This window comes from Haliotis cracherodii, unplaced genomic scaffold (assembly GCF_022045235.1).
Source record: "Haliotis cracherodii isolate W230 unplaced genomic scaffold, xgHalCrac1.p SCAF_17, whole genome shotgun sequence".
Lineage (NCBI taxonomy): Eukaryota > Metazoa > Mollusca > Gastropoda > Lepetellida > Haliotidae > Haliotis > Haliotis cracherodii.
Genome location: NW_027266272.1, coordinates 23,951,058 through 23,969,532, shown reverse-complemented (window position 1 = coordinate 23,969,532; position 18,475 = coordinate 23,951,058). Strand labels below are relative to the sequence as shown.

The following is an 18,475-nucleotide window of genomic DNA, read 5'->3' as shown; positions in this document are numbered from 1 at the left end:
GCCTTCTACAAGGTCCCTGGAGAGTAAAGAACAAGGCCTTAATGAGTCGGCCTCAAATCAAACTTACCCGTGAAGATCCGTGGTAGAATAGGTCTTCAGCAACCAATGCTTGCCGTAAAGTGCGACTTTGCTTGTCGTAAGAGACGACTCACGGGATCGGGTGGTCAGGCGCGCTGACTTGGTTGATGTTTGTCATCGATCCCCAATTGCGTGGGTCGATGCTCATGATGTCAATCACTGGATTGTCTGGTCCAGACTCGATTACTTTCAGACCGCTGTCATATACCTGGAATATTGCTGAGTGCGGCGTTAAACAACACACAAACAAAATCCCATCAAACTTCTACTCGCCTGAGAACAATATTCTGACCTTTTCAATATAGTTCCAAGGCCACCTTATTAAGAAAAAGCGTTGGACTGCCGACTTGGACACAACTGAATGACCAAGCATGTTCTTGTAAGCGGACACAAAGTCTGACGTTCACACTTTAATATCTCAACATCCGTTCAAATATCAGACGTGTAAATTTCCAGATATATGCATGGATGCATTTCACATTTGTGGCAGAGTAATATTTTGTACATACAAGTTAGGTTTTAATTCTATTTTAGTTATAGTTTTATACACATTCTATTTCATATTTGAATTAAGTACATAGTTTATTTACTATGTCTTATTTTTGCCATATAATTGTATTTCAACTTAAACATTAATACCACAGCTTAACTGTTTCATTCAGTCTATTATTTATCCAGCCTTGACTAACCATACCACTGTATGCTTTTCACCCACAGCACTTAGTATTCCATCCCGCGCATAGAGTACTCTATTGTTCTCTGTGGTCACTCACAGCTGACCACAGGTATACCTTTGTTTTCTAGTGATCTGGGGCAGGTGCCAGATTACACTTGACGTATGTATTTCATAGTCATTTTGTATATATTTTGAATGGATCTTGTCTTGTATTCATGGATCCAATGGATGTGATTATTTCATGGATTTGAAGGTTAGTCGTAGTGTATTTCTTGTGTGATACTTTATATGTATTTGTGTATTTCTAATTCTTAAAGTTAGAAATAAGTTGTGCTTGGTTTATTGCTAATCAGGTTGTGTATTGAATCCACAGTTCAGTGTATTCTGGTTACGATTATTTTATATGATAAAGTGTTATAAAGCAGTTTCTTTAATTGATAAATAGCTAATTTATCCTAGGCTATTATCATCTTAACTTGAACATTAACTAAATAAAACTAAACCCTAAATAAACTGTAGTAATTCTATACCTCATATCACATTAAGGTAATTGTGTTAATTGTGTATAAAAATGTATGCGTATGTGTGAAAGTGCATTATTTAAGTAATTGATCAATCCTTATTTTAAATACCTATTTTACTTAGGTGTTGTGTATAATTATAGTGTAAATAGTATCTGCATTAGTTTATACTTTGTCAATGCAGATGTAACTGGTACAATCTCGGAAGCCTTGGTGACACGGCACATGTTTCACCAATCTGGTATGTATTTTTTATGTGTTATTCATGAATGTATAAATGTATGTATGTATATATATGCTGACGTCGTATATCTTTGTAATTATCATGTAGTATTGTACTTGTCTAGTGTTATGACAGTAGACATGGTTTATGTTTAGTTTAAACTGATTATAGGGTCATAAGCATATATAATATATATATCATTGTGTAGGGTACTTCCTACATGAGTAACATAGGTTTCTCGCTATTTTAAGTTCATATAACTGAATGTACATTAGATTTAAGGCCATTATGTATATTATAACAATGTCAATGTTCTATGTCTTGTATGCAGTATGTCTTATTATTTATACATTGTTGCAGGCCGTATTTATTCACCTTTCTCTTCTGAGAGAATAAACAGCCATCAGCTCACACCCTGTAGCCCGTTTGTTGTGTGTTAACCACCCCGACAACTAGGTGCTACTTCACATTGAATAGAATTTAAATTAGTATCTACTTATTTAAATTTTGGTATTTTGAAAAGGAAAACTGCAACTGGTGGCTGAAATCTTAATGGTACACATGGTTTGTGTTGCTTTGGATGACGTGCACATTCGTGAAGAGTTCCATATTTTTGCAGCTTTTGTACCCCTTGCCTTTACCCCTTTTAATGCTGTTACTGTTCCATGTTACGTCTGTTTTAAATTTGTAATTGTATTCGTTTCATCCCCTGTGTGTTTTATGATTTTGACGGGAATTTAGAAGTGACACACACACGTAAGGATGAGAATTTATGGACGCCAACTACTATATTTTCAAGAACCTGATGAAGGAGTAAGTATATACATGTACTCCGAAACGTTGTGTTCCTCAATAAAGAAGTTGGCATCCATAAATCCTCTTCCTTTTGTATATATTATGGTTTGTGTAACATGTATGGTGTTCTGGTGTAAAAAGAATTCCCTTACGGGCAATAAGGCATCATCTTATTATCTCATCTTATCCTTTTTTTACAGTATGGAAGATAATGTAGTGATATTCCAAGGCTACACTGACTGGCCTTGAAACATAGCTTCTCTATTAGGGGAGGGACACTTCTGTTCTAGGAGGTAATCCCTGTCGCACATACTTCAGTTCAATAGGACTCTGCCAGCACGGGCAGGAATCCATATTGGAACTATTTTTGCTCACGTAACTATCACATGGCACAACACAACCTGAAGGCAGTTGTGACTCCTATATAACTGTCTAAAGTACCAGCGTCTGTTCTTCTCTTCAAGCGAAAGTGTATACATAATTTCTGTTAAACACAGATTAACCTGGTTTCAAAACGGCGTCAGTGATATATATACGAACTTTATTTCACGGAATGAGGCCTGAAGCGGTCTACTGTGAATTTACTACTTCATGACTGCCAGGGTATTATGTACGGAATAAGCCGAGAGGACCCGAGTGGACCCGAGTGGAACCGAGTGGAACCAATATGATTACAAGAACGGTGAACAGTACTGCATCCGGCTGATCTACAACTGTCGCAAAGGTACTTGCGCACCAAAGTCGGGGTCAAGGTACTGACCACTGGCCTTACACAAGTACACCTTGTAGCCAAGGTGGACCACGGCATACGTCACTAAGAATCCGGCCAGGGACGCTGCCCCTATTATCACCCTTAATGTCCACTTCCTCATATCTGCCTCGACGACCATGAGCTGCATTGGAGCTTCCGCTATGACGTCATCAAAGGACAACCGGCATATGTAACGACCCCGGTGATTGGTCGACATTTTGTATAGCACGAGCGAGTTATTAGGTGTTATAAATACTCCACTTCGGTATGATGAGGTATCGTTCATCATTGAGATAGTCACATGATTGGGTACTTGCCACGTTGTGGTAGCCATGGTGATGGAGGATTCTCCCGAACATAAGAACTCGTGGGTTTCTCCTTCAAGTCCCACAAACAACAGGGGTGGTCGATCCGAGAACGTGAGGTTCCATTTCCGTTTCGGTTCGACCACATCCTTCATGCTTTCAGTGGTGGCGAGTTGCTCCGTCACAGGGGTTGTCCTCATTCTGGCGCATGGACATGGAAGAGTTATCTCCCCTTGAATCATCAAAATGGCGAAAGATAGGACGAGGTATATAGTCCTAAGTCCCATTTCCAACTTGAAATGCTGTAATACGATTACAGGGAACATTATATAATACCATGCCATTGCACATTGTTCATATAAAACGTCACTTATATAAGTGAGTGAATGAGTAGGGTTTAACGCCGCTTTTAACATTATTCCAGTTATATCGCGGTGTGTCAGCTTAATGTGGGAGGAAAGCCCAAGAGATTCAGGTCTTAGACGTTTACCACTTCGTTGAAACCCACGAGCACGGGTATGGTGCTGACAAACCTAGAAACATAATCGGGGCGAACCGAGATTCGAACCCACAATCATAGGTTTCGGGCGTGCCCAAGGGACGCAACTCTGCACAGCGAATCGCGGCACCTTATACGACTGGGCCACCCGTGCCCCCGTCACTTATATAAGGAATGAGTGAATAAATATTGCTTTACGTCGCATCAGAGATATCACAGCTATTCGCCGCGAGTACTTATCAAAGTACACTGTGTTAAAGGTAATACAATGTATATCAAATATATCATACCGAGTTACAGGTTATACAACGGATATCAAATAAATCATACTGAGTTTAAGGTTATACAACGGATATCAAATAAGTCATACTGCGTTATATTATGATTAGGTATGTTTCCCTTATGCATAAAATACACTTGTTATTGGAAATACAAGATGTTTTTATAAAGGTACCTACCTACCTGTCTCTGTCTACCCCCTTGTCTCTGGTAAACTCACAAAGTCAAGTATATATAATGAACACAATGCTCGATGTCATCGCGAAGTGCTGTCCTGATGCCGTATAACTAACACACTGCCCTACGGGGAGTTTGGAATGTAACACGTGTAATCGCATATGTATTATGTATTTGAACGTGACGAGAATAGTGTACGGCAGTTTGACGTCATCTCAGGAATACTACTCACATAAGATGTGCAGGATGAACATTCTGACAATTGGATCATTATAATAGATGCCCACATTGTTGCATTTTTTAATCCTTTAGAAAGTCGAGAAATGTAAGGAGTGTTTCAGGGTGAAAATAAATGTGGAACAGTGAGTATTGTTTGAATTTAGCAATATAAATGAACAAGCTGACTGGATACTTATTGAAATAGTGGAACAATCTCATTGGATAAAAATTGATTAGATCATCATAAGCAGACGGGATATAATACCCCCTCAGTTAATCAGACTGATAGTCTACTGTTAATCCTCCACCTACTACATGTATATATATTCTGTACCATGTTCATCCTTAGGCTTGATGACAACGGTATAAGGATCTACACAGAAACGTCGCCTTGTTGTTATCCATAAATGTGTCTACTTTGACGTCGGCCAGCTTCAAAGTAATGCCTATCAAACAATTCATCCATCTACATGGAGACGTGGTTCTCAACACCATCAACAGCCTCACCCGACTAGAGAAGAAACACATTCAAACCATCAAACACCTCACCTTCCTTATGAGATGCTGACATCAATGCAATTGTTGTTACTGTTAATCCTCCACCTACTTTATATATTCTGTACCATGTTCATCATTCATTCATGCTTGATAACGATATAAGGATCTAGCCCGAAACGTCGCCTTCACAGAAAATTAGTCCATAAATTGTCATCTGAGATCTGATTTCATAGAATCTGATCCTGTATTGTTTTGACATGTTCAGCCATCTTTGGAATATAATATTAAATATGCCTCTTTTATTGCAATGGAGAATTCTCTAGATACAATTAGCATATTACCTGGCTCGTTGATTCAGTATACATGTATATGCTGTTATGATATTATGTGACTGCTGGTTAAAAGGTTCTACGCATAAAAAACAAAACCAACAATTGTGAAAGTGTTTTCAATTTTACTTTAGATTGTGAGCAGAGGCATTGTCATGAAATAGTAGAACTCCTGCAGTCGTCATTCCTCATAGCTTTTCTTTGATAGAATCTTTCAGGTGATGAAGCAAAGCAGCAAAGTAGGCATCGGTAATCGTCTTTGACTTTTAAGTAATCAGCGAGGATCACACCCTTTGCATCCCAGAAAGCAGTGGCCATAGCTTTCTTCACTGATCTTGAAGACTTGAATTTCTTTGGTGCTGGAGAAGTGGAATGGTACTATTCCATGGAGTGACGTTTTGACAGGGGATCATTGTGGTGGACCCGTTACTGATCTCTTTTTCAATTTGACAAAATCCTCCTCAATTAGCTCTACATTGTCTCTGGCAATGCCAGTTCTTTTTTCCTTAAGATCTGAAAATGTTGGCAACCAACGAGCAGATATCTTATTCATCTGTAAATGTTCATGTATAATATGTTCAATGCATCCATGGCTTTGACTTGTGCCTTCCTCAAGTTCAGCAATGGTAATACGGTTATCTGACTGTGAAGATTGTTCTATCTCCTTGCTTGAATCTTCATTGATGGAATTTGAGGGAGGTTCAGACCTAGGGTCATCATCAAGGCTTGTTCTCCCAGCCTTAAACATAACTGCCCAACGTTTAACAGTGGAAAAGCAAGGGCACTTATCCCCATACACTTGTGGCATGCGTCATGAATTTCTTGAGGAGTACTTTTCTCAAAAGCCAAAAACTTGATGACTGCTCGGATTCATTTCTATGTCCATTTTGACCCCAATCACTTTCAACTGGCCGTCACTAATATACAAACGGCCTCAACTGACCAAATGCACTTAGTACTACAAAGTACTACATTGACTAGTTCTCTTTGTTATGGCCCATAGTTGAAAGTTAGTCAGGCTTAGAACTTTTTGACCAGTCCTCGTATACTTAAATGTACCCTCACTAAAGAAGTAGCAGTGTATGTTTGGCATGTCCACAACACCATGCGTTGGCTACTGCAGTCATTCAATTTTCGGAAGCACCAACAGTTTCATCAAAGTTGTTCAATTATTAGAACGTGCTGCAGAATGTGGACTTGGCAGCTCATGATGTAACGTTCTCACCCTACTGGTCTGTATTGACAATAACACCTTAGAAAGTTATTCAAATATGGACCAAAATATCGTGAGTAGGCTCCAACTGATTGGGATCACAACTTTAAAACATCATTATGGATGCTGTCTGAGGACATAACAAAAAGGCCTGTGAAGGTCCGGGTTAGAATAGGTCTTCAGCAACCCATGCTTGCCGTAAAAGGCGACTATGCTAGTCGTAAGAGGCGACTAACAGGATCGGGTGGTCAGGCTCACTGACTTGGTTGATGCATGTCATCGTATCCCGATTGCATGGATCGATGCTCATGATATCAATCACTTGATTGTCTGGTCCAGACTCGATTATGTACAAACCGCCGTCATATACCTGGAATATTGCTGAGTGGGCGTTAAACAACAAACAAACCAACATACAGAAAATGAACCAAAAGAGAAGAGGAACCTGTTGATAGTGAGTTAAGTCAGTGTGTCATGTTGTCTTTGGTCGAACACACTAATGGACCCATTCAAATTGTTCCAGCCAGTCTGGGTGCCCTACTTGACAAAGGATTGAATAACATCACCATGATATCTACGCATCACTACATTAATTGTTTGACCACAGAATTTGGTGTGAGTGACATATGAAAAAATTACACATGTAAGGCCAGTATTTTAACTGAGGAAGAAATCTGGCAAAACCATGCATGAACTTTTGTCATGACTCTAAAACTCTTTTGTACTGGATTTCAAAGCTCCCTACAAATCCACACAAAGAGAGACATATTGTTGAGTCCAACTAATGTACCACAACATTCCTGTCTCAAACTTTTACCATAATCCTCAATACAATCAAGGAAGGACTTTCCATAGAAAGTATGGAACTAATACCATGTGGATTCTTAAAAGCTCCAAGGATTTGCCGGTATTTTTTGCAATCTCAGAAAAGGACCAAGTTCAATAATGTCAAAACATTCGATTTTTTGACATAGTACATGACTATCCCACGCAACAAAATTCATTCCTTGAGCCATGCGGCATTTTTCACTCAACATGGTTACCCTTAATAGCCAGTACTTAGCTACTCATAGTCTTCAGAGGTTCAATTGTCAAAAATGAAATTAAATGTTTTCTGAAGTTTACTGAGAAAACAACATGTGAAATGCTTGACATTGAAAAGATCTTTGTTAAACTTTAGAAAAAATACATTTAGGCTAGAAGTAGGCATCCCATGGGCACAAATTGCGCTCCTCTTTTGTTGATCTGTTTTTTTTATGCATATGAATCAGAATTTCTTCTCAGATTGGCAAATCAAAACAAGGCAAATTGGCCAAGACGTTTCACTTAAGCTTCAGGTATATTGATGATCTGATATATACTCAGTAACAAAAGTTTAGCAGAACCCAAATCTTGAGCATTATTTGAAAATGAGAAAATATCAGAAACGGACTAATGCACTGACTTCACGAAGAGAACATATCGCACCAACACACCAAGTTACGCTGATTTTTAGTGACATCTAATTTACACGTGCATTTCACGTGATTTTATTCACATACATATTTATACATCGGGACTCCCGTGAATCTCGTCTCATTAATCGCTATAAAACCTCGATGAAACGTTAGAGGCACTCATTGTTGAAAGGAAAACACTGGACTCTACACTATTTAAATCAAGGGTCGATGCAGAGGAATGCTTGAAAATGCCAGACATGAAGCCATTCCCATGTTAAGGGCAGGGATGAGCTGAGACAAGTTGGGAGACACTTTAATGTGCTTTACAGCACAATTTCCCGTCTACAGACACGTGGTGCACAGACTGGGACCGTGAAAGATCGAGCTCGCAGCCGTAGACCCCGTAAAACCACAGCAAGGGAAGATCGCTACATAGTGACGTCATCACGGCGTAATTGACTAAACAGTGCACCAGAACTTGCTCAAGCACTTCATCGCGCAACTTGAACACGTTTACATCCACAGCTTATCCGTAATCGCCTACATTCAGCAGGTTTGCGGGCTCGACGTCCACTTCGACGCCTCCCCTTAACGCCACGTCACATCCAAGACCGAGTCGCCTGGACACGGATCCATCAAAGATGGCGCCATGCACAATGGAGACAAGTGTTATTCACAGATGAATCCCGCTTCTGCCTTCGGTTTACGGATGGAAGAGCCCGCGTATTGCGACGACGTAGAGAGAGATTTGACCCTAATAACGTCATTCAACATGACCGATATGGTGGAGGAAGTGTAACGGTTTGGGGAGGAATACACTCATTGTGCTGAACAACACTCCGACTGCCCAACGGTACTGCGATCAGGTGATAACGCCAGTGGTTCTACCGTTCATGAAAGCTCACCCTGGACACATCTTCCAACAAGACAATGCGCGCCCCCACACAGCTCGACTGACTCAGAATCTGCTGCAACAACATCGTTGATGTCCTCGATTGGCCGGCTAGATCTCCAGATCTTGCTCCCATTGAACACGCCTGGGATATCCTTGGGAGACGTTTCAGAAGGAACCATCCTAACGTCAACAACATTCAGGACCTTGGCCTTGCCCTCCAACAAGCATGGGTGGGCGTCACACTCGTTACTGAGGGATAGTAACAGTCATGTGTGAAAATGGTCAACAAACCCCCATGTCCTTTGAGTGACTTTTCCTAATCTCTCCTATTGCTGTCACAAATGTGTCGAACATTCATGAATGTCACATTGAATAACACAATGGTCAAGATAATAAAAAAAAACATTTCTCTTTTGAGTTTTTTTATTTTGTGTATTTAAATATGGTGTTGCTAAACTTTTGTTACTGAGTATATAGTTCAATAACAGTCAAATAGCCATTTCCCTTCCACTGTTTAACCCACTTGAACTAGAAATAAAAGAGACCAATGAAAATGCCTCATCTGTTTCATATTTATGTGTGCATAAAGATTCAGAGTGACAAAAATCTGTCTGCGTGACAAAAAGGATGACGTCAACATTTCAGGTCGAGCAATATTTCAGCAGCTACAGCCTTTGGTGCCTTTGTCATCCATTCAACTAAAAAACAAGAGGAGAAGTGAAGGTTTCTTATTCATTTACTTCGGTAACATGGCAAACAGCTCAACAATCAATATGAACATAATATAACAATGGTGTGTTGAAATAATCCATAGGTGATTAGCGCAACATATTTAATTGATAGAGATGCAAACAACTCACTGGGTTCATCCAAGTTGGTTCATTCCTCTGCAGTTACACTGTTGAGGTTACATGATACATGAAGACGTTGGGATCCATAAAGTCTCTTCATTATGTGTATCACTTCTAAATACCTTTCAAACACTTAATCATTGTATAGTTCCAAAATTTCTAAAATAATTGGATGACAAGAAAGAAAATACACGCTTCAAACTCATCAGGTGAAGAAATTGACATCCATAAATTCTCTTCCTAATGTGTATCACTTCTAAATACCTTTCAAAGACTTAATCATTTATAGTTTCTAAATCTCTAAAATAATTGGATGCGTTAGAGATACGCTATTCAGTGCCTGAGGACAAGAAAGAAAATACATGCTTCAAACTCATCGGGTGAAGATGTTGGCATACATAAATTCTCTTCCTTATGTGTATCACTTCTAAATACTTTTCAAAGACTTAATCATTGTATAGTTCCAAAATCTATAAACTAATTGGATGAGTCGGAGATACATTATTCAGTGCCTGAAGACAAGAAAGAGAATAAAATAAGATGATATACTGTTTACATGCAGACAGTCTTTGCATATATACCAAGGTTGTAAGAATAGCATTGACCTCAGCAGTGAAAATAGAGCTATTGTCTGGTACTCTAGTTCTAGAAGATATATTTTTTGATCCAACAACAGTGACTGCTACATTGCTACCGTATTTGGATCCTTTAGTAAAGATTGAATGGTGAGTATCGTATTTATTTCTCAGTTGTTCATATTCCTATTGACATACTAGTTGGTTTGTGTCAGGTTTTATAGAACATGTCAGGGAAAAGTCTAAAAACTGCCAGGGAGGAGTAGATAAATGCCGGGAAGGAGAGATGATATCCGGATCTAGATTGGCAGCAATAATATGAGATTTGATCCAAATTTCAAGTGGATGAACCAGCTTTGGTTTCTTCTGAAAGAGTTCTTCATAGAGGGGATTAAAGACGGAGTCATAAGCAGGATTGGAGGGATGGGAACGTAATTCAGTAATATATTGAAGAGACAATTTAGTACTGCATTGTTTTAAAGAAGGTTTATTAACCTCCACATAGAGGCTGTCAATAGATGTTCAAAAGGCACCAAGACAGTCTTAGTCCATGGTGATGGATTGAATCGAGTTTGTTTTTTTAAATTATTCTTGCAGGCTCCAGCATACACAATTGAGCCATATTCCAATTTAGAACATATTTGTAATCTATATAGGGGAAGGAGGATTGACTGATCCCCTCCCTACTGTGAATTTGAGTCGATTTTCATCTAATCTAGGGCCTTCAGGCATTTTGTCTTCAGATATTTAATATGTGGCAAAAACGTCAAATGATGGTCGAAAGGTAATCCCCAAAACTTGGCTTCTTTTACAATCTTAATTGGAGTGTCATCTAAAAATAGTTCGGGTCTTTATGAGGTTTATATTTTCGACAGAAATGTGTACAATTGGTCTTAAAATGTAAAACTATTGTCAAGTGACCACATGAATTTTATAAAGACACAAATAATTGTCTTTCAATATTATGTATATTTTTAACTCTTGAATTATTAAAATCGTCCAGAAACAATGACCCATCAATTGAGTCATTTAACACTTTTGATAGACTTTTGATTTTTATACTAAACAATGTGACAGACAAACAACTGCCTTGTGTATATTTACCTTGATCCTGATTCTAATGATCAGACATGGTTGATCCAACACGAATTTGAAATTGCCTGCCTGTTAAAAACTGTGATATAAAATGAGGCAAACAGCCATGTTGTATCATAAGCTTTTTCTAGGTAAAAAAGATTGATAGTGAATGCTGGTTATTGACAAGGAAATTTTTAATGAATGACTCTTAACAAACCAAATAGTCAGTTGTACTTCAATTTTGTTGAAACCACATTGAATATTGGTAATAAGATCACTGGTTTCTGTAAACCATACTTGTCGATTTTTGACCATGTGTTCCATGTGTTTTACAAACACAGCTAGTTAACGAAATAGGTCGATAGTGAGATGGATCTGTATGATTCTGACCTGGTTTTGATATGGGAACACAATGGGATTATGCCAAGAAGGACGAAAGTCTCCTGTTGTCCAAATATCATCAAAATATTGAGAAGCATTTCAATAAATAAAAGTGACAGACCCCTTTCCATATTCACAAGAAATCACTGTCACAATCCGAGTCGATTGTACTATTATGACTATATTATGAGCATGTGTGTTTATGAATCAGTGTAAAAAAAGGTGAGCCTATCCTGCCCCGACTGTGGCACCCATCACAAACACAAGCAAAGGCAAGTGTAACACTATCCAGTGGCCAGGGAGGGGGGCAGGTACGTTTTTTTCAGACTAGGTATGTAAAAAGCACATGCATTCAGGCTTGTAACGCTGGATTTGAAGGTGCTGAATAAAGGCACAAATTGATCCGGATATAAGCGATTTAAAAACTGTGAGCAAATCCAACGTCTTGGTTATGATAATATCTATTAGTAACTGTCCACTTCAAAGAGAAGAATTTCTACAGAATGGGGTAATGGTTGAGGAACGTCCTTGACTAAATATGGGACACTGCCTATTGCGTATGGGCTTCCCTTGTTGAAAAATAAGAATGAAATTCAAATACGTAGTCCTTGTGACATCCAGATGTTACAAATGCAAGGGGTCCTTAGATTCCATTACCATGGCAACCCCATGGATCCCCCTTCTTCGTTTTCCATTTCCGATATTTATAAGTGCCCGGAACACTTATCATGGTAAATATGGTATAGACAAAAAACAGCAGTGGCAATGAGTCTTGCATTACTAGACAGATTATCCAGTTTGGACCAGATCACAGAAACTTTTCTTCAACCTGTGACGAGAAACCATTGGCTTTTACCTCTATTGTCATATCAGCGCTCTGTTTCCTCTTTTTCAGGAACGTGCGAGCGTAGATGAGAAGTATGAGGAACATGAGGAGACATGCAATACTTTCTGCCGTGAGGAGATACGCATACCACATGAGACTGTGTTCATCCATAAGATACCCCAGAATTATGGGGTTAACAGTCGTCCCCAAAGATGAAGCTATCAAAATAGCGGATGCAACTCTACCAGACATATTTAACAACTCTTCCTCCGTCCAAGTCAACCCTGTTGGGAAGAAAACAGACATTGACAGTCCAATTGTGACCGAACTGATCCAAATGCCTACAGGTTTATCGTACTGCGCACAAACAAGAAAAGTGATTAGCGATGCTATTAAAGAAGTGCAGCATATAAATAGCAACTTGACTGGAGCGAGAAATTTTACGAAGAAGATACCTAGAAATCTTCCCCCAGCAAAGGATGCCCAATATACTGATGTTAATTCCGTTCCTCTAGACTTGCTCCAGTGTAGATGTTTGACGACAAATGTCATCAGGTACGCTGCAAAGCTGTCCTCGACAGCACAGTACAGCATGTAGGTTACACATATCATTCCTATCGTAAAGATGAACACAGCACATGACACGTTTGGGGGCCCCGGAGTGGCCTCCCCTGCAGTTTGCGTCTGAGATTTTTCATGACAATAAGTTATCAAAAATGGAAAAGCAAAGAACGTCGTCAATACAGCAGAAAATAAATAAGCATAAAATACTATTGTTGCTTGTTTCTCTTCAGTTGGGGTCAAAGTTGAATTGGAGGATATATAAGCTGAGGTGACTGTGATATTCATCCCGCTGAACCCAACATTGGGTGGAGCTGTTGTAGCGTTGATCACATCTGGTAATGGCGACAGGAAGGGCTTGGTCATAAGAGGGGAGATAACTCCACCAAAGGCAAATGCAAAATGAGCTGTTTGCATGGCCGAGCGTCCATTGCTTCCCCATGTACGAACCAGTTCTGCATTCCCGCCTGAAACACGTCAGCTGACTTGAGAGATGGCATCAATGATACTATGTATAACATGGTATTACAACAATACAACATACTGTCAAACCAAGCAAAACATCACACCCCATCAGCTCTGAAAACCTGTCTTACGAGACGAGTATTTTTAGGAACGTCTTCATATTAATTAAAGGACAAGATTCGTTATTCGTTTTTCAGACAGGAGAGGGTTGACAAAATACATAAATATCAGAATCACCCGATCAGGAAAAGGTTTCAATTTACACTACCATTTGTTGAGTAGAAGTATTACTTCTTACTAATTTTCTTATTAAAAGCATGTCACTATAAGAAGTGGAGCACAATTAGTGTCCATGGCAACATGGCAATATATTAACACATAAGACCAGTGAGACCGCCTCATTTTATATTTAGATTGATGCATAGAGATTTAGAGTGACAAAAAACTCTCCACAACACTGTCTGTCAAGAGGGATTACTTCAACTTTCCAATAGTAAACATCCCCTGCATGTCGAGCAATATTCCTGTTGCCCCAGCCCTTGGAGTTTACATTTCACAGCCTTCGAGATACAATCCAGCATCCTCCTTCTACCAAGATGTCAAAGAGAGACTTGCTCACAAGTTACAACATTCAAGGCCTCAGTAAAGCTTTCAAAATGTTTTATGGTACACATATGGAGGACATTTTTCTCGTAGTTTTTCGGTGAACAATTGACTCGCCTGTGCATGTGTTTGTGACTTTTGTCACTGGTGAGGCAGAATATGCCCCTTTTCACTGTTGATAGTGCTCATGGCTTAGTTTTTAGCAGAGATTTATTATCAATATGGAAAGGGTTTTGTCACTTTTATTTATAAGTATATTTAGACAAAAATGTTTGAAAACATCCAAACTCCTAATATCCTAATTCCTATGGGCTTATGATTGTATCATACTGGCAACCAAGGATGATCCCTGAAGATTTCAACTCACATGTGTCGACTCCGCCCATGAATACCCCTGTGATGAGATGGATGGCCACCATTAAGCCATAGAGTGAACAGAACGGCAGAATCCCTGTGCTGATGCCCAAGCCGAGCCCAAAGAAGAACATCGTGAGCACCTTGTTGAACTTGTCGTACACGAAGCCACTGACGAGAGACCCTACCAGATAGCCGGCGGATCCCGCAGTGAAGAACGCAGATCCCCGCTCCACGTCCGTGTCGGTGATTATCTGAAGGTCAAGGAAGGAGGGTCCTCTCTGTCCGATACACACACCCTGGTGGGTACAAAACATACTAATATCGGACTCATAGTTTATCATTAGACGGTTGATCCTTGGAGAATATTACAGAGTGAAACCGCTTTAAGCTTTTGAAGCTGTGGGTGAGTGAATGCTGTTTTGCAGCACACCACTGTCCGAGCTATATCTTGGCAGCATGTAAACGATCTCATTAAAATCACATCTCTCTGCATTAAGATCTCGGGAGACCTCCATAGGAGGTCGCGTCCTGTTCCTTAAAAGGGAACTAAAAGGACAAGATCTGGATGAGGATAAAAACATAATTGTAGATATTTCGCCATAGCATTTCCACCGAATGACTATGTGTCCTGTGTAGATTTTCATTTGTGAAAGTTCCGAATGGAGGAGGTAGTAAAATATAGGTGAATCATTGCTGGCGTCTGACTGGATCAAGAACCCATGCATCATACATTTAGATTGGGCGGCCAAAATTTGTTCAGGGTTTGTACTATTTGATGGTTGTTGTTGTGACTGTAACTTGTTGTGTGTGTTTCTGACAATATTTGATTCACATTTGATAAAATCATCCAAATTAGAATTCAAAATGGCTGTCAGACAGCCATCTCTCATCTTCCCAAAGGCAAGGGCGTCAACTGACCATAAAAATCCAGTTTCCACCCTTGCCGAACTAGTCTGGAATTTCCAGCCTCGATCTTAGCGCCACCAGTGGCCTTCTACGTCCCTCCAACTGACCGATCAGATTCTACCTCTCGTATCACCTGCATTTGCTTTAAACAAAATGGCTGCGCCCTGTCAAGACGAACTGTTCGATAATCAAGATCTATATTGTAATAAAACAGGTCTTACCTCTAGTAGTGCATCAAACCACTTGAGCACCTTAATTATAAACATGAAAAGATTTGCCCTGTTGGTGGGACACATGCTTTCCAAATCCTGCAGTCGACCGAAATCTACACGTTGAAATCCATGTTGTTGCGAACCGGATGTTGAGTTCGTCGCGCGGTTTTGATGGACAATGCATAGACTCGTTAGTCCAGCCAAAATGTAACTCAGGAATTCCAGCCTAGTTCGGCAAGGGTGGAAACTAGACTTTCATAGTAAGTTAAACGCCCTTGCCTCGGGAAGATGGCAATCTCTTGACAATCCAGAATATGTTCTCATAAGCTAAAAGCCTATGGGGCTTAATGTGTGTGGGTGAGATAGTTCATGCCAGTCGTTTAGTTAAATACCAAAACAAATCATGTCCGGTTTACTTACCAACATTCCGAACGCTATGGCCAGGTAGACGGTGTAGATGAACTTGTTCCTGTAAATTTTGTCTCTCCAGCTTGTGCAAATAGTTTCTTCCTGGTCCTCTGTTTCGTTCGCTCTTTGCTTGGCAACATCCTGTCCTATTCCAATCATTGGTATCTGTTCTGGAGCCATCTTGTAGAAATATGAGAGACCTTTCTCTGTCGACCACTGAAATAATAATACCCACAATACAACAATGTGCAGACGTGGATGTGTGTGGAAGTGGATGTGAGTTGTGTATATTGTAACTTTGTTTCTGGTGATTGTTGTGAGAGGTAATTCAGGCGTTCATATAGTGTTGTGGCAGTGGCCTTGATTTAGAGTGACCTCCCTAGTGGTTGTTTGTTAGTCCAAGGACCGCCTCAGTGGTCTAGTGGTAGAGCGTCCGCTCGGAGAGCAGAAGGTCCGGGGTTCGATTCCCGGCCGCGTCATACCAAAAGACGTTAAAAGATGGTACTTGTGGTTACGCTGTCTGGCGCTCGGTATTAAGGGACCAAAACAAGGACTGGTCGGCTCGGAGTCAGTATACTGTGTCTGAGTGGGGTATTCATGTTAAACTGCGGCATGGTATCTCAGTGAGCTAGCACTAAATCGGCATCAGTCCGGACTAGTACAAGCAGCCACACAAACACATACACGTACATGCACGTCGCTATATAAGTGCAATAATCTTGGACGCGACGTTAAACCCAATTTCACCTCACCTTGTTAGTCCAAAGTCCGTCGCAGCGCTTGACACCTACGTTACTCTCCCTGTATAGAGAGATCCGCTGTGAGGAGCTTGTCTTGTTTACAGTTATCAACTTTCGGCAGACTTTACATTATCCTCGGCGCTTCCAGTGAGTAGACGAATGTCCAGAACTTGTCACAGTCGAAGGTCTTGACTGATGCATGGGAACGGTTCTTGAATCCTGGAAACAGTGTTTGAAGCAAGCAGAACAGTATATGATTTCACGATTTCGTCCGCATTGGGCAGTACATAACACGCAGGTCTGATCGTGGAAAGGGTCCATGGCACGCTCTTATATAGGTACAACCTTCTAGAAACGGCTACCTCACGGATGCGACCTGAACAATGTCGTCATCCTCCGGAAGTGAATGGAGCTGTCTTGGCCGGGAGGGCAATGCTGGTGTCAGGCCCTGGAACGGAACGTTGATTGTAAGCACTGAGAGAGGTATCTCCATTTTACGAGTTGCCGTTGGAGTATCACCCGAACATTTTATGAGCGCCTATTTTGTCTGCGACTAACAATCTAGTGAGTGAGTTAGTATGGTTTTACGCCGCTTTTAGCAATATTCCAGCAATATCACGGCGGGGGACACCAGAAATGGGCTTCACACATTGTACCCATGTCGGGAATCGAATCCGGGTCTTCGGCGTGATGAGCGAACGCTTTAACCACTAGGCTACCCGACCGCCCCTAACAATCTAGTTGTAGTAGTTGTAGTCGTGGTAGTAGTAGTAGTAGTAGTAGTAGTAGTAGTAGTAGTAGTAGTAGTAGTGGTAATCCAGTGATTAATATCATGAGCATCGATCCACGCAATTGGGATCGATGACATGCATCAACCAAGTCAGCGAGCCTGACCACCCGATCCCGTTAGTCGCCTCTTACGACAAGCATAGTCACCTTTTACGGTAAGTATGGGTTCCTGAGGACCTATTCTACCCCGGATCTTCACGGGTCCGGTAGTAGTGGTAGTAGTAGTAGTGGTACTAGTAGTAGTAGTTGTAGTAGTAGTAGTAGTAGTGACAGTAGTAGTGGTAGTAGTAGTAGTAGTAGCAGTAGTAGAAGTAGTAGTAGTGGTAGTAGTAGTAGTGGTAGTAGTAGTAGTAGTAGTAGTAGTAGTAGTAGTAGAAGTAGTAGTAGTAGTAGTAGTAGTAGTAGTGGTAGTAGTAGTAGTAGTAGTAGTAGTAGTAGTAGTAGTAGTAGTAGTGGTAGTAGTAGTAGTAGAAGTAGTAGTGGTAGTAGTCGTCGTGGTGGTAGTAGTAGCAGCAGTAGCAGTAGCAGGAGGAGGAGGAGGAGGAAGAGGAGTAGTTCACTTATAACAGGACCAAAAAAGAGGAAAAGTATGTAAGGCTAAACAAGTCTCCCTAAAAACAATTATTCTTATTTCTCTAGGTAACCTCCATTCTTATTATGGCTGACAACATATATAATACAGATAACTCCTCGCCTTGACGGATTCGGAACTGTCACCAATATATGTGAATAAATACACAAAGTAAAAAGTTAAGCACACCCTATTATATTTCATTATTGTTTGGTCCCAACATTTGTAACAGTCATGAAAGATACAATGACGGGAA

At 40.3% G+C, this 18,475-nt stretch overlaps 2 protein-coding genes across 2 annotated transcripts; both read right to left on the bottom strand.

Moving 5' to 3' along the window:
- Window positions 1-3,000: 3,000 nt before the first annotated feature.
- LOC139465066 (uncharacterized) lies at window positions 3,001-3,636 on the bottom strand. Its single transcript, XM_071246764.1, has one exon. It carries the CDS (start codon window positions 3,634-3,636, stop codon window positions 3,001-3,003), a length of 636 nt encoding a protein of 211 aa, XP_071102865.1.
- Window positions 3,637-12,589: 8,953 nt separating this feature from the next.
- Window positions 12,590-16,329, bottom strand: LOC139464545 (sodium-dependent glucose transporter 1A-like). The gene is made up of 3 exons (XM_071246066.1): window positions 16,132-16,329; window positions 14,604-14,889; window positions 12,590-13,635 (listed from the first exon to the last, which is right to left on the bottom strand). Exons 1-3 carry the CDS (start codon window positions 16,297-16,299, stop codon window positions 12,590-12,592), a joined length of 1,500 nt encoding a protein of 499 aa, XP_071102167.1. The 5' UTR covers window positions 16,300-16,329.
- Between the last annotated feature and the right edge of the window lie 2,146 nt (window positions 16,330-18,475).